The following is a 25,087-nucleotide window of genomic DNA, read 5'->3' as shown; positions in this document are numbered from 1 at the left end:
GTAGTGCTCTGTTTCTCCTTTCATTCTGCTAATACTTGCTTTGTAATTTTTGTGTCTAATGTTGAGCATATACACACTTATAATTATTGTGTCCTCTCTTGTTATACAATATAATTCCTTTGTCTCTTGTGACCTTTTACCACAAGAGATATAGTCATGTACTTCATAGTAGCATTCCAGTTTATGATGGACCACATGCACATGGTGGTTCTAAATGATTGTAATGGAACTGAAAAATTCATACTGCCTAGTATCATCACTACCTTTGTAATGTCATACTGAAACACCTTACTTGATTTTGCAGTAATGATGGTGTAAAAAAGTCCTATGCAGATAAACAACATTAGTAATTGTGTTACATTTCCCTACAACATGCAAAATGCTATAAAGATATATAGACTAGGATTAATACACTGTAGCCTATGTGTATAGTAAGCTATTCCATCCAGGTTTGTGTAAGTATGCTCTGTCATGTCTGTGCTGTGATAACATCACCTGATGACAGATTTATTAGTATTATTTATGTCATTATATGATTCATGACTGTGTGTACAGCTAACTGCTTATCTTTTCCATTTGCATGAAATATCATTTTCTTTCCCTTTGCTTCCTGTTCTTTTTCTTTCTTTTTTATGTGTTATTAGGTGTTGAACTTTGAACCACACACTTGCTAGACAGGTGCTCTACCACTTTTGGCATTGGTTATTTTCAGATAGGATATTGCTTTATGTGCAGGCTAGTCTGGACCTCCTCCTGTTTATACTTCCAACCTAGGTGGGTTTGCTGGTGTGCATTGCTGGTTGAGATTGTGTTTCCTGAACTTTTCATCTAGTCTGGCTCAATCCTCCTGATCTTCACCACTCAAACAGCTAGGATTATAGCCTGGAGTCATCCTGTCCAGCTAACCTTTCATTTTCAATTTGTATATTCTTGAAGGTGAAATTAGTCTTTTGTAAACAACATAAAATTGAGTCTTGTTTTTCTATTAGTCCATTCAGCTTCCCTATGACTATTAGTTGGACAATTTTGATAGTTTATAGTTACAAAATAATTCATGATGAGTATTTGCTATAGGTTTGTATTTTTTCTACTTATTTTGTAGATTATTCACTTCTTTCTGTCTTGCTCTGCTCCTTTGTGATTTGATGATATTCTGTATTGTACATCTGATACAGGCTTTTGTTTTGTGCTTACCATGAAAATTATATAAAACACCTTGCAAGCTGGGTGTTGGGGCTCATGCCTGTAATATTAGCTACTCAGTAGGCAGAGATCAAGAGGATCACAGTTTGAAGCCAGCAAATAGTTTGTGGGTTCCTTTCTTGAAAAAAACTGATCATAAAAAAAGGCCAGAGGAGTGGCTGAAGGTGAAGAACCTGAGTTTAAGCCCCAATACTACAAAAAAATCTTACAGGTATAGTAGTCTTTTTAAATTGACAACAACTTAACTTCTCTTATAATCAATAAATCTGCAGTCTTACCCTTTCTTTCATTCAAACACACACTTTATTTTTTTGATGTCACATTTATCATATTTTCATATGGTATAACTAACAAAAAGTTTATGTGGTTATAATTACTTTTAAGGGTTCTTTTTTGACACAGTTATGAGTGGCTTGTATATTCCATTGCATTGTCAAATTAGTAACTTCTTGTTTATCTGTGTCAGTGAAATTTATACTCTCATGTTTTCCTGTTGACTAGTAGTCATTTCACCTTAAATAAGTGTCTAGAGAATTTTTGGTAAAGAAGTTCCAGTGGAAATCAATGTGAGTCAATGCCCTGTATAGCTATCCTTATCTCAACCAGCAAAACCCCTTGTTCCTTCCTATTATTGCTTATACTCTCTCTACAACAAAATTAGAGATAAGGGCAAAATAGTTTCTGCTGGGTATTGAGGGGGGGGAGCGGGAGGGGGTGGAGTGGGTGGTAAGGGAGGGGGTGGGGGCAGGGGGGAGAAATGAACCAAGCCTTGTATGCACATATAAATAATAAAAGAAAAATGAAAAAAAAAAAAGAAGTTCCAGTGGAAATGAACTCTCTTAGGTTTGTTTCATAGGGAATATTTTATATCTATTAATTAATTATTTAATTCTCAAGTCATTTCATATACTATGGAGTACAATGCAATTTTTTATAAATATACATAGCATCAAAGTATTAAATCAAGCTAATAAATATATCCAACAAATCAAACTTTTTGTGATAAGAATGTTTAAAATTAAATCTACTAGCAATGTTGAAATATACAGCACATTATTAATATCCGATATCAACAAGTAATGTAACAGATCACTATGATATCTGAGTTCTCTCCTCATCTGGGGCTCAACTAACGTATTAGTATTATTATAATTACATACACTTTACAGAAAAGAAAACTGAGAGTGAAAAATATTCAGTTGCTTGGTGAAAGTTACACATTTTATAATAAATCCAGGTCTGTATCCCTCTCATTCCCAGATCCTAGGATGCAGACTAACTTCCTATATAAAATTTAGTTGAGCAATTTTCTCCTATTATAAAAAATAGTAGGGGGGGAGAGGGAGGGGGTGGAGTGGGTGGTAAAGGAGGGGGTGGGAGCAGGGGGGAGAAATGAACCAAGCCTTGTATGTACATATGAATAATAAAAGAAAAATGAAAAAAATAAAAAATAAAAAATAAAAGAAAATAGTACCTTATAAACAAATCGAGGTGAAAATCTTCACTTTCACTCAACTGTGGGTACAGAGCAGTTGTGGCTTCTTAAGCCTCCAAAGAATTATTTTCTTCATCTTTCCCAGAGTAGGGAAATCTATCCACTCTGACTGAATCTTGAAGAGAAATGTGTCTCGATGGAGTGGAAACAAATATCAAGAAAATATTTGGGCTTTCATAGAGAAAGAATTGAGGGTGTAAAACGTTGCAGAAAAAATAAAATCTTTTTTTAGAAAGGAAGAATGAATGTACTTGGGTGTAAGGAAACATCAGCATAACTCATGTAACACCAATACCACAATCTGGTTAGAAGCCCTGAGTCACTGACATTTTCAAAAACATTGTTAAAATCAAGAATGCTTATTGGAATATCCAAGGTATTTGAACTCGTCTGATTCCTGAAGCCTAACAATTCTTATCAACCTGCTTTAGTTTTGGAAGATAAATAATATTTAAAGGAATAGATGTTTGTGTTTAAAGTATCTTAGTGATAACATATTCCTTATTAAATGGTGATTTCCCTTCATCTCATCCAGGCTGCACCTAAGACAATCCAAATGGAGCAGCATGATATGCTCCTGTGCAGCACATATTTCAAAATCATCAAAACACTAACCCTGTACAAGTTGTAACTGAGAAAGACTTTTGAAGTCAATAATTCATCAGCCTTATTATCTTTTCACCTAAATTTAAGTCTTAAAAGCTAAGAGATGTAGAGAGCTATTGTAGACTGTAATTCTTCTCATTGTTATCTACTGTAACTGACTAGCTTAATGTTTTAGATATTTGCTTCCGTATTTCATTTCAACAAGTGAAGCAAAAGTGGGAATGTGTAGGAGCTAAAAAATCATCAAAAAACACTTTAAGTTTCCTTAGTTGCTATGGGATAGGAATTGCTTCCTACAAGTGGTTTATAGCATGCCTCTTTTTGCCACTAAATTTAGAAATTTCAATAATGTGGTAAACAGGACTAGCCACACTGACTAGAACAACAATTATTAAAATACTCCAAATTATGCAGGCAGTATTGATTATATGTTCTGTAGGTAGAATAAAATTATTATTCCTTTTCATTCAGTTTAGCATTCATAATACTCTTCAGTACCAGGTGATTAGACATTGGAAAATATCTAAGAAAACACCAAGAAGATAGCCGGATTTTCAGATGTTAGAATTTCCAAAAAATGTAGAAACCTGGATACTGAAATACTGCAACCAAAATATGACAATACTGAGGTGTTTACACAAAGGCCAAGAAAGATTCCTTATGTCCTAATCTGTCTTCTTTTTCTCTCTGAATTTGGTAGGCACTACTAGTTAGAAAAGCTTCCCTCAGGTCACAAGATGTTTTTCTTCTGTTTTCTTCTCCTTTGGAGCATTATTATACTCATAGCACATGGGACAAGAGGACCAACTGTCAGATTCTAAGTGTGTAACAAGATCATATTTTAAAATGATGAAACTTCTTATTTCTACTTTCTCAAACAAATGTCATCTATTGCCTGAAGATGATGGAACAAAACCAATTTGATTTATTTAGTCTTTCCTAAATGCCTAGCACTGTCCTGACCTCATTACACATATGATCTTATTTAACCCTAGGGAGTTTATAAGGTAAAAACTATCATTATCCTCATTTCAATGAACAGGGAAATGAGGCAAAAAGTATTTAAATAATTTTCTCAATATCAATGATCTAGGAAAGATGAATCCCCAAGATATAAAATTCAACTTTTACCTTCTAAACTAGGCTAATTTCAGAGAAAAAGCTTAAGAAAGCAAAGGGTATGTTTATTTGAATGTGCTTCACCGCTTTCTTTTAAACATTTCTTTAATTATAACATTCATTCATACAAAAAAGTATAAAACTCGATGAAGTTTCACAGACTGATTGGTTTCATGTTAACCCAGATTAAGAAACAACATTGTCAACACTCAGAACTCTCCCCTTCCTATCTCCACCTCTCCCACATAAGTATGTCCACTTCTAGAGCAATCAATTTATTTTTGGTACTTTTTGAAATTTTTCTGTTTGGAATCATTCACTATGTATTTGTGTGTCTAGCTTTTTCCCTCAGATTTATATGGTGACATGCATTGATATTGTGTTTCCCTCTCAGTCATAAATGAGAGTCTATCTATAGAGATGCCAATGTATAAGCTTTCTATTTGTGACAACTCGGTTGCTTATGGTTTGGGAATATATAATGTACAGAAGCAGTTGACTATCCTTGTAGGTTATTTTATGGCTTTCAAAAGCTAGCAAATACTCAAAAAAGTTGAGAGTTGCTATATTATATTTATTAACTATTCTGATAGCTACATTTAAGAATCAGCTATTTAAGGCTTTTGTCTCATTTCTATTTCATTATTGTACATTAAAATTATTTTGTAGAAGTCTGTTATTTTTGCATATGAGACCTTCTTTAGATGTATAAACATATATGTGTATGCATGTGCATCAAATCTTATCACACTCTGTGTTTTACTGTTAGACTCTATACATGGTATTTTAGGTTTAAGAAGTTACTAATTATAAGGAATTTTAAATAATTTCTTTCTCAATTATAAATTGCAACATTTTGAGGTAAAGTATTTTCTGTTGCCCATTGTCTCCTTGTCATCACTCTTTTGAATACATTATTCCACTATCTCCTGACTTACTAGATTTTGCTGAAAATATGCAAATAGCCTCATTTACCTTCTCTTGTTTGTAATATTCTTTTGTCTTACTGTTTTCAGAATTCATGTCTTTTACTTTTGACAGTGTGATTATGTGTCTTTTGAATACCTTTTACTTTGAATTTAATTGGAGACTTCTGAGCATGCTGTACCTACACTTTAAATGAAATATACATAATAGAAATATATATACTTTCCATACAACTAAAGGAAAATACACATTCTTCTCAAGCAGACAGAGAATGCTTTACAGGCTAGATCACATGATGGGACATAAAAATAAATTTTAACAATTTTAAGAAAATTAAAATCAATTAAATTAAGTGCTGAATTTTTTTGAAAGAAATAAGCCAAAATGGCAAAACCTTCAGCTGGAATACTTATAAAAGAGTTAACATTCATATAAATAAAATAAGAACTGAAATTATAATGGATGTTTCATGTAAAAATTATTACATGGGATTATTCTGAACAAGTCTGAACTAACGAACTAAATAACCAAAAGGCTATGGATAAATTCCTAGAAATCTACTACCTGCAAAGATTAAATGAGGACTACAACAAACCTGAAGAGATCAATAAGAAATAAAGTAGTAATTAAATAGAAACACACATAAATTACAAATAAAAATGTAGTATGAGTAGTAGTTAAAAATCTCCCAACACAGAAAAGTCCAGGGCTACACAGTATTACAACTAAAGGACTTCATTTTTCAATTAAGGAAAAATTCTAGTCTTTTTGAAACTCTTCCAAAAATACAAGCGTATGGAATACTTATAAACACATTTCTTGTCCCCAAAGTCAGGCAAATACACTGCAAAAAAATATAAAGAAGGTCTAATAAGTCTGATGAATATAGCATGTAAAATTCTCAATAAAATGCTGAAAAAAAATTCAACAACACTCCAAAAGGATAATAAATCATGACCAAGTGTGATCTATCACTTGGAAGTAAAAATGTCTGACATCAAAAAGAGAAGTGAAAATGAGTATCAGCAAGGATTTGAAGAAAAGGAAACCCTTCTGCATTTTTGTAACTATTGTTGAAAACAGTATGAAGAATACTAAGGACAATACAAGTAATATTGTATTACTATATGACATGATATAGTAATCTCTCCTTTGAGTGTATTCCTTACAAAAGTGAAATAACCATCTCATAAAGAGACTTTCCTCCAGTTTTTATTGCAGCATTACTTATAATAGCCAAGAGAGCAAAATAAAGTGTCAATAAGCAGATGAATTGATAACTTGCATATTCATGTACACACATGTATATAATATATAAAGAAGTGCTATTCATTTTTTAAAAAAGAAGTAGATCTTTCCATTTGTTATAATTTGTATAGTCCTAGAGGGCATTATGCTCATGTAATAAGAAACAGGAAGAAAAATCTTAATGCATTAAAGCAGAAGGTAGAATTGTGATTTTCAGAAATGAGGGAGGGGAAAGAGAATAGGATTATCTCAAAGGGTACAAAGTGGCAGTTAGATGTAATGGAGACTCTATAAATATAATGCATAGCTTGAGAAATACACAGAATTATATACTGGAAATTTGTTAAGAGAGTAGATTTCAGGTACTATTACCAAAAAAGAAAAAGAAAGAAAATAAAAAGGAAGGAAAGCTACGAGAGAAAAAAACCAAATTGTATATTATATATACATATATATATAAACACAAGGAAATATTATACTTGATTTACCATTATTATAGTTTATTTTAACAAGAGTCCACACTGAGCACTAAATGCAAAATTTGCATTGATTCTTAAAGACCCTGTGGAAGGCATTTTTTACCTCTTTGTTCCTTAAACTATAGATCAATGGGTTAAGCATGGGACTCACTAAAGTGTAAAACACAGATGCTATTTTATCAGTCTCAAAGGAGTGAGTAGATTTGGGCTGCAAGTACATGAAGAATAGAGACCCATAGAACACCACCACCACTGTCAGATGGGAACCGCACGTGGAGAAAGCTTTTTTCCTACCTTCTGCAGAATGCATTCGACATATTGCTAACAGAATCAGAACATAAGATAAGAGCACTACCAGAAGGGACGAGATCAAATTAAATCCTGAAAATAATATAATCAATAATCCTATTTCCTGAGCATTTGAGCACAGCATAGGTAACAAAGGAACATCATCACAGTAGAAATGGCTGATGACATTAAAACCACAGAAGGTCAATGTAAAAATCTTAATAGTGAACATCAGAGCCTGAAAGGCACTGTAGAGGTATGGAATGCCCACCAGCACATGACAAAGTCTCTGAGACATGATAACATTGTAGAGCAGAGGGTTACAGATGGCCACATAACGGTCATAAGCCATGGAAGATAAAATGAAAAATTCACTGATAATAAACATAAGGAAGAAAGCTAACTGTGTAGCACAAGCATAATAAGAAATGGTATTTTGATCAACAATGAAATTTACTAACATCTTAGGACAAATGACAGTGGAATTGCCAAGATCAATGAAAGCCAGATGTCTGATAAAGAAATGCATAGGTATGTATAGGTGGGAGTCCAGTTTGGTCAAAAGGATCAAGCCCAGGTTGCCCAGCACTGTGATTGTGTAGATAATTAGGAAAACCCCAAAAAGTGGAAGCTGCAGCTCAGGCACCCTTGTGACTCCTACCAGAATGAATTCAGGCAGCATTGTTAAGTTCTGTTGGCTCATTTCATCCAGTTATATTTTCTGTGAAGAAATGGAGGTATTGTTTGAAGCTTTCAAGTCATCTAAAAAATTACAATGTTTGTAGACTGAATGGTTATTTTTCTTTGTAATATTTTATTGGAAAATAATTCCCATGTCTAATTTTGAAACTAAAATAATGGATATATTATTCTACTTTGAATAATAGCAATTCTTATGAAAGGCATATATCTATATACCATAGATTAAATTCTACATAGTATCAGCAATAGTTGGAGTATATCCATTCATAACAAAACCATATGATACTAATAAAGTGTTAGAATGCATTTTGTCTACATAAGGCATGAGTGTTTTCATTAGGGCACTTACATTTTTTGTCTGGTAGTTCTTGAGAAATTTTGATAGTCTTAGAGACAGAGAAAGAGATCACATGAAGCTGGCAAAGTTTGTTTCTGAGTCTTTTTCCAAGTCCTGGGTCAGGCCTTAAAATGCACTAAAAAATAGTATATCTTTGCAAATATTGTACATGTAACATATTTGAATTGTAGTAAACTATGCCCATTTTGTCATTCTATACCATATCCATTCCATTGAACTTCAAATAAACATTGGTACATCTACATGATTAATGGGGTCAAACTAACAGTGGATTGCATCATGGACATTTATCATTGACCAATGATATCTTTTCTGGTGTAGAAATGTGTAATGAATTGTGTTTGGAATTTTATGAATACAATATTATGCTCATAAATTTGATGACGTTTATAATCAGCTGGGACTTTAGCATTATTTTCTAAATTGTATAAGAAGTCACATTTATGTCTCAATTTAAATGTATAATTTTCCTTGTCTCATTTTTTAACAGAGCCTCTCTTTACGAATAGTTTCTAGATGCCAAGACCCGGTTTCATTCCAATGACAACATCAATGCTCAGAGATTTTTATTATCCTATTTTATATATTTCCCTCTGATATGCTAGAGCTGATATGATCTATAAGGAAACAGTCTGAGAATTTTGGAGGTTATAGTTTGCTGTGAATTTGTTTCTATAATTATGAAATGGAGCGTTTATAGACTAAACTGTGATTTCAATATTTCAGTAACAAGAACTTCAGCTTCATTTAATAAATTTACGTGGGAAATCAGAAAAACAAAGTGGAACTGCTTTGACTGAGGATAGTGAAGTTTTAGCCGAATCATCATAAAAACACTGCGCAACTCCAGTAAACCCCAGTTAGCACAATGAATTTCCTAATGTATTTGTGGGTGTCAGCTCTCAGTTAACTTAAGAGAAGTTTCTGCACTTGGAAGCCAGGGATCATGTGAAATTACTTACACTCAGGTGGTTATCAAAATCAAGGACAATTATTATCCACTTTCTTTTAGGAGAGAATGAAGTTTTCAAATTCCTCTCACTTTTTCTTTAGGTAAGAAGTATTTATGATTTTCCTCCCTCAATGGGATGTTCCCTGAGAAAGTAAATTGTAATTCATTCAGATTATTACACCAAAATCAAGTGAGAGAGTTAAAAATTGCCTTGACTTTGTTGCTAATTGTCTAAGACACCCTGCATATTCCCCAGTGAGAAATAAAGAGACAACTCAAGGAAAGGAGAAAACAACATAAATGATCTGTTTAGCCCATGGAGACCTAAACTATTTAAAGATATTCATTCATTCAGTTACAAAGCACCAACGATTAAAGTGACAAAGTAAATATTTTGATATCTGATTTATCCCAGCAAAACTGGGAAACAATCCCAATAAAAAACTGGAACTTTATCCCAATGAAACAACTACAGTCTTGATAGAATTATAGGTAACATTGTTGTTATTAAAATTGCATAGGACTTTTTAAAAAGATTATCATTCAGATAAATTATGTGGCAGGAACTAGGCTGATCCTTTAATCCATACTTGGGAGTTAGATATTGCTATTCCTATATTCAGAACACCCCAAGCTCAAATACAATTTCATTTGTGTCTATTGCCTAACAACTAAATCAAGACATAGAACTTTTTCAACAGCAAGAAAAGTTTCCCAAGGCTTTATATCTCCACACGCTATGCCACATCCATCCTAAAGAAATTTTCCTCCCACATTAATCCCCCAAACAATAATTTCCATAGTCAGGCCACCAATCCTATCCCTAGACTTTGATTTTAGAGTTATTTACTTGGTATCTTCCAATCAGGATATTATTTTTTTAATTCATTCATGTTATATATACTTTGATTCATGATATTCTATTGCATGGATATAACACAATTATCTAATCATTTTATATTGATAGTATTTGAGCTTTGAGTTAACATGAAGTCTAGTATAAAACTCCTGTACAAACATATTTATTGATATATGCATTTGTTTTTCTTGGTTATACATCTAAGAGAAGAATTACTGAATCTTATTTTTTATGAAATTCAATTTTAGAAGAAGCCATTAGCTTTCCAGACTTATAACTTCCATTGTATATTACCAATGTAATTCTGGACATTCTTTTAGTTATTTGATAGAGGAAGGGATTTTTTTTTTAAGTTTTTAAATTAGAAATGGAAGGTGATACAAGATGCTATCTCAGTGTGATTTTAGTTTTTATTTATTTGATAACTAGTGATAATAATAACTTTCCATATATTTGAACATTCATTGTTGTTATAAAATTTCTAAATGCGTATTTTAAAGAGGAATTTCCTTTTTATTTGAATTTTAAACTTTTACATGTGTTATAAATAAAACTTTTCAGATTTTCTTCTAGAAGCTTTATTATTGCATCTTTTTGGTTTTTTTTTGTTTTATTGTTGTGCTTTATTTTGACTTTGATGTTTCTGTCTTTGACACAAGATCCTGCTCTGATACAAACAGGAAATTTGTTACTGCCAGGGGTCAAAGTAACTCTCCACCCAAGACATTCACACATGCAAAAACAGATTTTAATACAGGAATGGAGCAGTTTGAAGAGCCAAGTATGCTACTATTAAAGCTTAAACCAAGTTTTCAGGATCACAAAAGTTTCCTAAGACAGAGAAGACCTTAAGAGGACTAAACACAGGCCTCTGTCCTACTTTGAGCTAAGCTCTACTTTTCCTATATAATTTGTGTAATAAGAAATTTTGAATTCTGTCATGGACATTCTTACCTTTCTCTTAATAATGTTGATTATAGTAGTCTCTTAAAATTTTATTTTAGGAGGAAATTAACATAATTTTGCTCATATTGAAAACACTTTTTCTTAGATGCTGAAACATACCACTTGATGTATTTAGCCTTTTCCAAACTGTTAGAATCTGCCTTGGATATGCTGGAGGACTCACGGTCATTGACTTGTATATTAAAAAATGCATTTTTCCTTCCCTGGCCATATCTTTTGGGTACATTCTTAATTTTCCTGTGGCTGTCATTGCACAAATTCTGTCTTCCTATTCTGTATGTCAGAAAGGGGGCTTTATATGAGATTTCCATCTGAATGTTTTGATTGGAATATTGCCTCAAAACAAAAGTTTGTTAAATTAGGAAAGTCACCTATTCCTTTAATGTAGTATCTTACTCTAAATATTGCACACTTTTGTTTTGGCAGGCAGTGTATGTATTGTATTATATTTATGTATTTATTTAGCTAGTAGCTTCTATCTTTTGTGGGTTAGTGTTGAGCTAAATGAGAGTAGAAATTAGTTAATTCTTTCTTCTTTGGTGAGTTCATCTTTCTTCTACTTTCTCTTGAGAATTCGCTAGGATTGTATTAAGTTTCGCCAGTAGAAAGTGTCAGATTATGATCATATTTCAACCTTGTTTGAAGTGATAACTTCATCACACAGATTCCTGGAAACATCATTTTCCTTGGTAGTCATTGACTTATTGAATTTCACTACAATGCATGAAGTTTTGAGATTATCCAAAGTCTCAGACTCCATGCTGATTTCTTAGTTGCTCTCTGCCTTTATTCCAGTACTCAAGTCTAAATACTCCAGGAAACATAGCCCTGCTGGTTCATATTTGTGTCCTCATCTAAACATGAATATTGATTCCTCTTTGTGCCTTACTACCAACCCATGTCAGAGAAAAGTAAAATTATTCTTTCATCACAGATCATAACCATATGGCATCTGTTGTCAAAATGTATGTTACATATCTGATTTTCATAATAGTTGATACAATTGAAAATTTCATTAAGGATATTTAGAAACTCCCTAGGAAATGTATAACCCCAATTTCAACTTATCAGTAAAATTTTAGCATTCTTTTAATTTTTTCCATGGTGATAATCCATTTTCTCCCCTGATTCACACTATCAATTTTAAAACACATTTCTTATGTTCAGAATAGATGTTTAGATGTGTAAGTACATTAATTCTCCAGTATTTCTCAAATGAATGTTCATTTCTGATTGTCCCTTTATCTTTAGTGTGACACATATTGTCTAGAGTATATCATCCATTGGCAAATATCAGTCTGATGAATATAAACTTTGCATCTAAACCAGATTTCTAAAAGGATTCCTCCAAATGCATTCAGCATGTTAAACTGAATATGTACATTATTTTTGGAATATATAGAGAACAGTGAGCAGACTGGGAAGAATAAATGTAGAAATTATTTATACAAAGCTTCAAATAACAGAGATTTTTTAACATCTCTGTTCTGACAAGATATAGATGGTTATGTTCTGAATCTCATATCTGAGTGATTCCACTGAATGTTTTCCTTCATGATGCTCATTGGGGTCCAAATCATATAAATATTTACATGTCTACATATTGGGATTAATATGACTAGGTCTTAAACTCTATTTACCTAATACCTTGTAAATGCTATTCTTTTTCTTTCATTTTCTAACTTTGTTCTGACTACAAAATTTAATATTAATTTTCTTTTGAGAGTTTTAATTATGTATCATTTTATTGTTCAAAGTAAATATTTTAACTCTGTAGAGATACTGACATTAGAAACAGGAAGACACATAAGTTTTGTTTTCTATAATGGAGAGAAGATAAATCAACATTTATGTATAATATGTAAAAACCAAGAAAAATATAGAATGCTACCAAAGTCTGATCTCTATTTCAAATTCTAGGAGATGAAATACTAGGGATTTCACTTTCTAACATTTTAAATCATTTTATAAATCATACTGAGGTTTTTAATTCAAAGGAAAAACTAAATTTAGAAACAGTAGACAATGTGATAACTGATAATAGGTAAAAGTGCCTCATTGTGCTTTTGAAGTTCTTGTTGGCTTCTTTCTTCTTTGAATTAGGCAGAAATCTTAATATATTAAGGTAACTTGTCTTTAGATTTAGTAGATAGGGTAATTGAAAAAGTGCTTCAATACTCTGAAACTTACTGAATTAAAATGCAATTTTTAAAAGAATGAGTCATCAGATAATATTACAGTAGCAAGAAAAACGTATGAGATTTTCTAGAAGTCATTCATCATACAAATTGGATGCAGGTAGGATGACAGAGTGGCTCAAGTAGTAGAACATCTGCTTAGCAAGCATGAGGCCTTGAATTCAAACCCCAGTGCCATCTAAGTAAGTAAGTAAGTAAATGAATAAATAAAATAAATTGGATTCAGACAAAAAGATAAAATTTATAAAAAACATTCCAGGTCTTAAGACTACATATTAATCAAAATGATTAAAAATCTTTATTCTGTTCTATACAACAAAAAGGTATTCACTAGAAATTAAAATGAAATGGTATAGATGCAAGCAACATAAAATAAAACAATAAATTATCAGTCATTCTGGTTATTGTTGAGTTAATTGGGTATTCATTGATTTGGATTTGGATGTAGGACAAGTTTTATTAAAGACCTATGCCAGGCTCCTTACATAGGTCTATTGATTTCGTGATCATAATGATTCAGTATCTATACAGACATTAATTATTGCTTTCCAAGTGTCTATTCTTGAAGATCTGAAAAATTCACTCAAGTTTTTAAGAATGTGTATTTATAATTAGATCTCAGCATATATTTTACTTTTCACAAGTCATTAAGCATATTCTGGAAGAAATGTACCTTTGGAAATCATGGCAACTAAATGTCTACTTAACCAAGTAAAGAATACTTCGTAGGAAGTGCTAACAATTCAATTACTCTAAGGTGGATAACAGTGTAAGAAATGAATCACAGAGAAATATGGCAGAACACAACCAATAGGTGTATTTTTTGAAATTTGTCTGAGTTTTCTTACATTTAAAAAAATTAAAATATTCTAATGTAGTGGAAAAATGAAACCTAGTGCTGCTACCTATAAATAAATAAATAATAAATGGAGATGGCAGATTTGACTTGGAATATTTTATATTGGTTTAGCTTAATGTGTAGCAAAGAGTTCAATAAATAGTTGATCCCTGGCCGCTAACCACATGGTGTTCAAAAGAGAGCAGATATGGAAGTCCATCTACAGGCAGCATGGGGCACCTTGTCTACTGCAGTAGTGTCAGAGCATATTTCCCAGTGATAATGATGTCATCTCTAGTGCAGTATTGGAGAGGGGTGCTGGAACTCTCATGGAAGTCAGGCTGTGTGAGGGCAAACACAGTATCCATGAAGACCAGGTGGAGAATCTGATCTTCTACCTGGTGTAATGAGTCAATTGAGTCCATTCCTTCTCAGAGCATGGGCAGAGAAAGTTAAAACAAAATTTAAACAAGATCTGAAATATGATATATTGGATATATTGTAAGAACCTTTGTAAATACCACAATGTACCCCTACCAAACACAACAATAAAAAAGCAATAAACAAGATCTACTGTCCCATAAAATAACATAAAAATGGCTAGATTTCTCCTAAGCAAAAGACTAGAAATAAGCCCATATATTTTATTATTACACTTATTTGAAATGTTCAAGATGAACAAATCTGTAAATAGTGAAAACAGATCATCGGTCACATTAGACTAAAGCTGAAATTGTTAAAGGGAAGTGAGAAATAATTGCTAAATTAGCATCAGGTGGCAATATAGAGAAATAATTGCAAAATTAGCATCAGGTGGCTTCATAGAGCAATGAAATTATGTGATTATTACTCAATTATAAAACATTTCTAATTGAATGCCATATGAATTAAATCTCAATAATCCCTACAAAAACAAAATCATTTGGAGTAAAAACATCAATTTATTTCATTATTATTTGATCTGAAATCAAAATATTGATGTATAATTCACTCATCAAAAGGCAGAAAATATGTTTAGTAGGTATTACATCACTTTATACCTAAAAAACATGAAATTCTAATGACTAATAAAACTGATAAAAATCTTTTATTAATAATACTTATGTTAATTATTTTGAAATTAAGTTCTTAAATGCCCTGTGATAACTACAGAATAATTCTATCAGTAGAGGGCCTTTTAAAATGCCAAAATTTTTTATATCACAAGAAAAACTGAAGTTTTATTTTCTCTACTCAAGAGTTGACTGATTTCTATTGCTTAATAGGAAAACCAATATTTTGTATTAGGAGTTATATAAGTAAAGGAGTAGATCTGTTTTATTATTATTTCACAAATTTATGTTATGCTTGTTAACATTTCAAGAATTTGATGCAAAATGTTTCATTTCTTATACTCAAGGAGTTTATGAAGGTAAGGCTAGTTATAAATGTAATGCAAATTTCTGCTCATGTATGACAGTGTGGAAAATAGAAGAAACACCATTCTTGTGAAGAGTTTGCTCTTGTCATTCCATGGTGTGCCACTCACATGTACTGGAAGTTAGAATTTAGTCCTCTATTGTCCCCCTTCCCCATTTTTGACTGTGGAAATCTTTTTAACTCCTGGTACTGTAGTGATTTCCTCTTTGCCCAAAGAATCCAGGGATATGCTTATATGTCATTTAACTCACCTTCCCCTGCCAAGGTAATACCTTTCTCCAAATTAGAGATTACCTATAGAAACAATTTGACACTTATGAATGTAGAGATTGCTATAAACCATTAAATGGTTTATAGATCATATAAATGGATCATAGATATTTATTATTCTAATAGTAATAGTAATAGTATTTAGCTTTCAAACCCAAACTCCTTAATAAATATTTATCTTCTCTTATTTCCAGAATTCTTTCAGTAATAAACTACTTTAGATCAATCAATAAAGTTTATTTTATTAATGTTGATAAACATCTCTGATTTGAATATTGTTATTTTTGACCTTTTTAGTCACATGATGGATAAATTTTATTTCCTTAATCACAGCAACACCCAAATTGCTCTACATCTATGAGGGAAATGTTTTTCTCAGTGTGGGTGATATAAATGGCACACCCTAGAATAACATGATGCCCACATGTTCCAATTACATGTGCTGTTTCCTCCTTTTCTCATGTAATCATTTACAATTTTTTCATCATGCACATAGTATGTTGTTCACCAAAAACTGGTGACTGAGCTGTTGTGGTCTGTTGTTGAGTAGCTCAACAATATCAGAATCAGTACATCTGCCATTGTCTTTTTTGAATTAATGTCCCCGGTTGATGAAGCTGTAAATGATTCAAGTCTAAGGAGAATTTGATGGAGAATAAATGATGAGAAGGAACACTTAGCTTTAATATTATCCCTAGAAGGTGCTAAAGATATATCATTTAAGTTTTATATTTGTTTTTTAATTTAATTATACTTCTTACCAATTTTCTTTTTTCAAAGGAAGTAAACTTCTCAGGACAGTGATCATTGATTAAAATGAAAACATACTTGTTTTTCTTTTAAAGCATGTTCTTATTACTTAACACTAATTCTTCCTTCCATGCACACCATAATTTACTAGTAATCTTCTCAAACTAGACTTGCATCCTTGTGATGAATTTCAATTTAAGTGAAGTACACATCCAAAATATACTGATTTTTCCTTCTTTGTGAGCTGACTTATTTATTACTTAATTTTGTCCTTCTTGAACTTATTTTCTATATTTGACAAGGTTCTAGGTATTCACTACTCTATATATTTTTATCTATATTTATTTATTAGTAAATAAAAATTGTACACATCAAGCAAGGTGTTCAACATGATGATTTGGTGCAATTTTTATTGTGTACAAATTAACACAGAAAAATTAATTAACATGTGCCTCACCACAAATGGTTACCTCTTTGAATGGGTGTTTATACTGTGAGGACACTTAAACTCTGCTCTCTTATATTTCAAATAATCAACACATTAATGTCACCTATAATCATCATCCTATAATTTATATTCCCTTTATTATGTGTGATTATAACTTATGAATATCCTCTTGTATATTTTAAATCATTACTACATTGCTTGTAGTACCTAAATGTAAGTGTTGTGAAAATAATAATTATAGACAATGTACTTTATTCTTTTGAATTGCATTATTTTATTGCTAATTGTTATTTTATCTCTTTTCCTGAATATTTTTTATTCATTTCCTCAACATATTTGGGGCATGGAGCACTTGGAAATGCTAGGTTTGCTCTATTATGGGCTGTAGTCACCGTGCTATATCACAGACTCCCCAGAACTTAATCATCTTATCTTCTGCCTTTTCAGCTCTTCTGATTTGGCAGCTGTCAAAGCACCTGATGTCACTGGGTTACACCAGTGAGGCAGGAAAAAGACCTTAAGAAACAACACAGAGCAGTTGTTAGGGACATGCAAGCTGGAGATGGGTCATGTGGCTTTGAAAACTAGTTCTAAAATCTGAAACCTTGGTGGACTCTAAAAATTTATTCACCTTCAGGTCTTTGTTTCATTATCAGAAAGTGCAATTTTTAGTATAAAATGCCACAAAAGCAGTTATGGTGACTAAATAAGATAAGAAGAATGTCTATCATATAATATTTATTAAGTAGGAGAAATTATTATTACATGCTAGTACTGATGCCTACCTTAAAACTTCACTTTAACTGCCTTAACAATATGCCAATATACTTACATGAAAATGCACTATGTACTTCTTTTACTCCAATGAGATCTTTTACTAGCCACACAGAGAATTTTATTTCATTATAGTGAACTAATATATAAATATTATACTTATTGATCCAAAACTAAGTAAAAGTCCTACAACTATTGAATGAAATAAAAATAGGGAAAGTACTTGGGAAAATGTGGGGTGTGGCATGGAGCAATTATGTCCAGCAGGCAAGATAACTGTTTCCTTTCCTGGGTGTCATACCTGACTTGCATGGGAAATATAATGCCATGTGTGGGATTACTTCCTTGAGCTTCTAACAAGTATAATGCTCAATTGATTAAGTCAAACAATGAAAGTAAATGAATATATAGTGTGTAATAAATGCTCATTGAAATTGAGAAACATTGACCCAATGAAAGACAAACAATAAATTTATTATATCAAATTATCATCTCCTTGCCCCAAAGTACAAAACAACTGGTGCATTACAATTAAAAAATATAATTACTTTTGTTTCAGAGAAATAAGGAAATATAACAATCCAAGAAACCAAACAGCCAGTGATTAAATAGGAACCACCACTGAGAAAAGTACAAACCTAAGGGTTTCTATGAATGGCTACAAAAAGATTTTATTAGTTGATATATCCACCTATGTCAACCAATGAACTTTAAGGACAAATTGTGTTTAGTTAAGAGACTTACATAGGTAAATAATGGTATTGATGAGGACAGAATGGGATTGAATACATGTTTGTTTTTTGAGTGATTTCCCTAGGGAACCATAAAAGAATTAGGTGCATTCACGCTGGGAGGGTACTGACAGCACCAAATATGACTCATAAAAACCCAGCTCCATAAGTAAATAAATTTAATAAAAGTTTCTCATAAAGCAGTGGAAGACTATGGCAGGCTGCATTCACTTGAATTTCCCAAGTCACCAAAGTCACCACTACCTGATCAAACTTTTTTATGTGTCTCTAAGTCTGGGAAGAAACCTAGTCATAGATCACCACTTCTGGTGTCAACACTAAGGTTGCTACAGTTTCAAACAACAAAAACAAAACCTCTGAGAAAGTAGTATGTTTTTGTGTACTGTGTCCTTGTACTTATCAGGAATTCTGCTGGTCTGGGAAAACACTGTCCAGCCATGTTACATGTTTTTGCTTCAGTGTAGCACATAGAATAGCTAAAGGCACAAAGCTGCAAGATCAAATTGTTCTGGCTAGGATTTGGAATGTTGAATGGATTTGTGCTTTCTACTTATACTGGAAGTGTACACAACAGAGTTTGATATCTATAATTTATAATTTATAAGAATAATATTGCATGTAAACTTCAGGGACAAATATTACATAAGACTTTCCATATTCTTTCTAGGGCATATTTTACATCTTTATTCCTCAAGGGATTCAACACGGGGATAATCAGGGTGTAAAAGATGGAAGCCACTTTATCTGTGTCAAAGGAGTGACTGGACTTGGGCTGCACATACATAAATATCAAAATCCCATAGAAGACTATGACCACTGTCAGATGGGATCCACAAGTGGATAAAGCTTTGTGCCTGTCTTCCACAGAGTTCATCCTGAAGATGGCAATAAGGATGAGTAGGTAACTAAAAAGGAGCACTACAAGAGATGAAACCAAATTAAACCCTGCTGAAATCAAAATTATAAATTCAATTTCATGTGTATTTGAGCACAGCAAAGATAACAAAGGGAGACTGTCACAGAAATGACTAATGACCTTGTAGCCACAGAAGGGTAAATTAAAAATCTTTATGGTGATTAGAAGAGAAACAAATATACTGTAGATATGCCTTGGCATACTTTTTGTGATATGATGGTAGTATAGAGGAGAGGGTTACAGATGGCCACATAGCGGTCATAGGACATTGCAGACAGAATAAAAAGTTCACAAATGATAAACATAAGATAGAAGGCTAGCTGTGAAGCACAACAATAATATGAGATTGTATTTTGATCCACAACAAAATTTACTAACATTTTGGGTCCCACTGCTGTAGAATAACCAAGATCTGTAATAGCCAGGTGTCTGAGAAAAAAGTACATGGGTGTTGTTTGTAGCCTGGAGTCCAGGTTGGTGAGGATGATCAAGCCCAAGTTGCCCATCACTGAGATCACACAGATGATGAGGAACAGTGCAAATAATGGAGCCTGCAACTCAGGATGATCTGTGATGCCCACCAGAATGAATTCTCTCACCACTGAGAGATTGTGTTTCTCCATCCAGGTTTATTAGAAAATCTGTTCTAAATAAAGACATCATCATACTCAATAGTTTATTGTATTATCATCTGGAATATTTTATTTAGGATGCAAAGCAAATGTAAGTAAGATAAACCCCAAATTTCCAATTTGTATTTGAAAATAAATCCCCATCTTTATAAATAAAATACATGTAACTAGAATTGGAGATAGAGATAGATTAACATTTCTCAGTTGGATTTAATTTTTCTCACCAAAGATCAATCCCAATGGCTAGGAATATATTCTTTGTCATAAGTAGAGGAGGACTGCTATCAGCACCTAAAGGTTAGAGACCAGTTAAACTGGTAATCATCTTATTGTGTCCAATATCCAGCCCAAAATATCAGTAGTGTTAACCTGTGTATCAGATTAGAAACTTTGATAAGACAGATACACATAAAGATAGATTGATGGATAGATACAGAGATAGATGATAGATAAGTACGTAAAACAAATTTAAGCTTGAAATGATGTCAAAATTTTGAGGCTTTCATAATTATTACTAGACAGTTCTTTGGAGTTTTCTGTTTGTCGATCCTATAATAAAAGTCTCATAGTAGCATTTATATATTACTAATAATAGAATTGCATAATACTTAATTTGATGGCAAAAATTTGCAGACCTCAAATTTAAAAATACATAGAATCCCTCATGCAAAACAGCGTTCTACAAAAACCTTTCTGTTTGCAAGTCTTTCAATTTGATTACACTTGATAGATATTGGATGGGTGACTAATAAGGAAACAGAACATAATTGGGATTGCTTATCTTTAAATGGCGAGACATACTAAAATTATGTATATGTAGATATAATCAATATTATATCTTAATTTAGAGTATATAAAAAGGGTTATTTGGGCAAGTAATGTGAGTTATCAAAAACTCATTATTGTCATATATAAACAACATATCCTTGCAAATTTTCTGAGAAGAATTAGCATTAAATGATTCAATGTACATATGAACCTAGAAGTAATTTTCATAAAAGTTTATGAGAACTTATGCTTCCTTAATAGAAAAAAAGAAAGAAAATTGATAATGGTTATATGAAAATTATAGTGATAACTGTCTGAGTTAGCTGTAAGCAAAATAAAAACATTCCATTTTATTACATAAAATAGAGCTCATTACTTTTAATTTACAGGTAAATTGGTAAAACTAGTGTTATAATTCTTATAAAGTGCTCAGATATATAAAAATTTATACCTTCTTATATCCTCCTTGACCTCAATACACACACATACCCCTGTATTAGAAATACAAGAAGCATATCAGATTACATTATCATAGCAATATATGCAATAAATAGAATAAGACAATACAAATCCTAATTTTGTTTTACTCTTTTATTTTCTTTTTCCATCATTAAATGTTAAAAAACCAAGTTGTTCTTGGTAAGTATCACATTTTTCTGTAAAATAATGAAAGATTATTGCAGTCTATGAAAAGAAAAAAATTGCTTTTACACATTACTATCCTTTCTATTACTGATTTTTATTGCTTTAAAAGTTATACGCTAAAATTATATGGCCTTTTTTGTCATTTTCCACTGAAAATTGAAGAACATTTGGATACTGTAACATTAACACAAAGCTGGGTACTTAAAAATCTTCTCTTTTCCAAATAATGCCTTTTCACGAATGTGAGAAAGAAACTCCTTTTTAACTAGTAAGTATGTGAAAAAAGGGTTAGATCTATACATTTTTAAAATAATCACTAAATGTTAAAAGTAGTTTAAGAGGGTCACAAAGAAATCCTAAATAGAGTAACAAATGAGAGATTGAATCCCTGCAGTTTTATAATTCTGCTGCTAAGAACAAAACAAACCAAAACATGTCTTTTTAGCTATGTTTCATTTATCTTCAATTTTGGCCTGTTAGAGATAAAATTATGTATATAAAACATAATAATTTTTAGATAATACCGTGACTTTTCAATGATGCCTATGAGCATCTATCATATGAAAACACTAAAATATTAATACAAGACAAAAGGAGACAATCTATTTTTGTGCACGCATCATTAAGTGACAGAAAGCAGTGCAAATATCACTGGAAATTTTGGATAGCTCTCATATACCAAAGCATGAAGCATCCTGCTTATTACCTGTAATGAAGTCTCTATCTTGACTCTGGCATATAGTCCTTACATGATGTACTCAGAAAAAAAATTCATAATTTTTTTTTATTCCCTTTTGAGACTTAAGAATCCTTGAGGAAATGACAAGCAATTGGTTAATTATTCCTAAAGTATTTGAGAGCTAAATAGAATGCCTGGTGGTGTTCACTAATTGTCAGGGACACTTTTATTCACAGATGAATCAATAAGGAACAGAACCCATATTCTCTTTAGAATATGTATTCCATATTACAGATATTTCATAAAATATTATTCCATATATTAGATATCTAATTATATCTAACTATATGATATAATTAATTATATATATTCATTATATATAAATTATATCCATAATTATAAATATATCATGATATATTTATATGATATATAAATATCATATATTTATATGTGATTTATATGATATAAATATCAGATTTATATATATTTATATCATATATATTTATGAGATATAATTATAAATGTAATATATAATATATTATATAATGTATTACACAAATATATTCCTTATATTCCATATTGAATATATATTCTAAAAATATTAAATATAAAAGACACATGCCTTTTCAACTATGCTTCATTTGCTATACATACACATATATATGTAAGTGTATGTTCATCTGTATATTTATCAAATGAAGGAAATACTTATCAAATAAAGAGAATGGCTCATTCAATTACAGAGGCTGAAAAATCATATAAGTGGTTGTGTACAAACTAGAAGCTCAGGAAAACTATACACAGTTCCAAGACTAAGTATTGAGAACCAGGGGAATCAATGTTGGAGGTTCCATGCTGAAACTAACTGCCTGAGAACCTTGGAGGCTAATGTCTAACAGCAGGAAAGGATGGTTGTTCAAGTTCAAACCGAGAGCAAATTCTCCCTTCCCCTGCTTTGCTGTTCTAGTCAGGGCCTTGCTGGTTGAATTGATGTCCACTCCATGGAGGAAATGTTACGTTCTTTATCAGTCTACTGACTCAAAAGCTAATCTCTTCTAGAAACACTCTCATAGTTACACCCAGAGATAATGGTTATCAACTCTTGGGGCCTCAAATAAAATTACTTATAACAAATCCACCCTTTATCAACTTGGTACCCATATGCATTTTGTTAAACCATATGTTACTCTAAGTGATGACAACAGTAAGGTCACAGTTATGCCTAACATAACATAACTATCCTGCTTAAATCCACACATACTAATTCTTTTCTCATAAGAGGTAAAACCCTAAAGCTAAACAGCTTTCCACTGATCTCAATGCATAAGATATGATGATATAAAATTAACGATACTGATAAGAAGTCGATGTACCCTGTGTTGACTGATACTCGAGTAAGAAATGACGACAAAGGTATGGGCCTACAATGTGTACATATACACAGACATATTCTTGATGAGGTAAGAGGAAATACTGTAGAAAAGTACACTGCTCCTCTCTATAACTGTCATGTGTCTCTTTTTGTGCCAATGACATGCTGTTTTGATTAGAAGAGCTTTGTGATTTCTTTGGCAACTCAGAAATTTCATAGTTTCATGCAAACTTTAAGATATTTCTTCCAGTGTTGTGAGGAATGGCATTGGTATTTTGATAGTGATTGTGTTGAATCTGTAGATTGCTTGGAAACGTATAGACATTTTACTTTATTGATTTTTTTTCTAATCCATAAACAAAGGATGTATTTCTATTTTTGGAGTGTGTATATTTTAATTTCTTAAATCAATGTTTGATAGTTTTCATTACAGAACTCTTTTACCTCATTGCTTCAATGTATTTCTAGTCATTTTATTTTTTTGGTAACTAAGATAAATGGGACTGCTTTCTTGATTTCTATTTCATATGATTCACTATAGGCTCAATAGCACTTCTTGTGTTTTTGCTTTGTGGCCTGCAACTTTGATACATTTGTAAATCAATTCTAGTAAGCTTTTTGTATAATCTTTAAGGTGTTCCTATATATAAGATTATATAATATGCAAAGAGTGACAATTTGATATTGTCTTTTCCAGTTGGGATGCCCCTTTGTTCTTCTCTGATTACTGTGCCAGGACTTCTAGTACTATGTTGAAAAAAAGTGGTGACTCTTGTCCTGTTACAGATCTTAAAAAAATAAGCTTTAACTTCTCCCCAATCAGTAAATTGTTTGCTTATTATATATGACTTTTATTATATTATCTATTCTTAACTTATTAAGTGTTTTCATCATGAAAGAATGTTTAATGTTATCAAATGTCTTTTCTGCATATACTGAGATGGCCATGACTTCTTTGTCATTCATTCTGCTGATGAGGGTTATGGTGATCCTTAATTTGCATATGTTAAACTATCTTTGTGTCCCTGGAGTGAATTACAGTGATTATGTCAAATAATTCCATTTTATTTATTTATTTTTTCCCCTTTCTTTTATTTTGTCTTTTTTACATTTACATGTATATATATTGTTTGGACCACCTCCTCGCTCTTCCCTCCACCCTTTCTGGGCCTTCTTGTTCTCCAATTTTCTTGAAGAGAAGACATAGGAGATAATAAGAAAGACATACCATTTTTGCTAGTTTGAGATAAAGAAAGCTATACAGAGAGATTCCTAGCATTGCTTCCATGTACATGTGAATTGCAACCCACATTGGTTCATCTCTGCCAGACCTCTTCACTACTTCCTGGTCCCCTTCCCATATTGGCCCCTGTCAGTTTAAAGGTTACTATATTCAGTTCTCTACAGTGAGCACATCAACCACA

The 25,087-nt window shown here is 31.9% G+C and overlaps 1 protein-coding gene and 1 pseudogene across 1 annotated transcript; both read right to left on the bottom strand.

Moving 5' to 3' along the window:
- Positions 1–7,126: 7,126 nt before the first annotated feature.
- Positions 7,127–8,092, bottom strand: LOC141420879 (olfactory receptor 8K5-like). The gene has a single exon (XM_074066489.1). The coding sequence runs from the start codon at positions 8,066–8,068 to the stop codon at positions 7,127–7,129; it is 942 nt and encodes a 313-aa protein (XP_073922590.1). The 5' UTR covers positions 8,069–8,092.
- Positions 8,093–19,276: 11,184 nt separating this feature from the next.
- Positions 19,277–20,190, bottom strand: LOC141424126 (olfactory receptor 8K3-like; annotated as a pseudogene).
- Between the last annotated feature and the right edge of the window lie 4,897 nt (positions 20,191–25,087).

The sequence above is a fragment of the Castor canadensis genome, chromosome 1 (genome assembly GCF_047511655.1).
Source record: "Castor canadensis chromosome 1, mCasCan1.hap1v2, whole genome shotgun sequence".
Lineage (NCBI taxonomy): Eukaryota > Metazoa > Chordata > Mammalia > Rodentia > Castoridae > Castor > Castor canadensis.
This window is presented reverse-complemented; position numbering and strand designations above follow the sequence as displayed.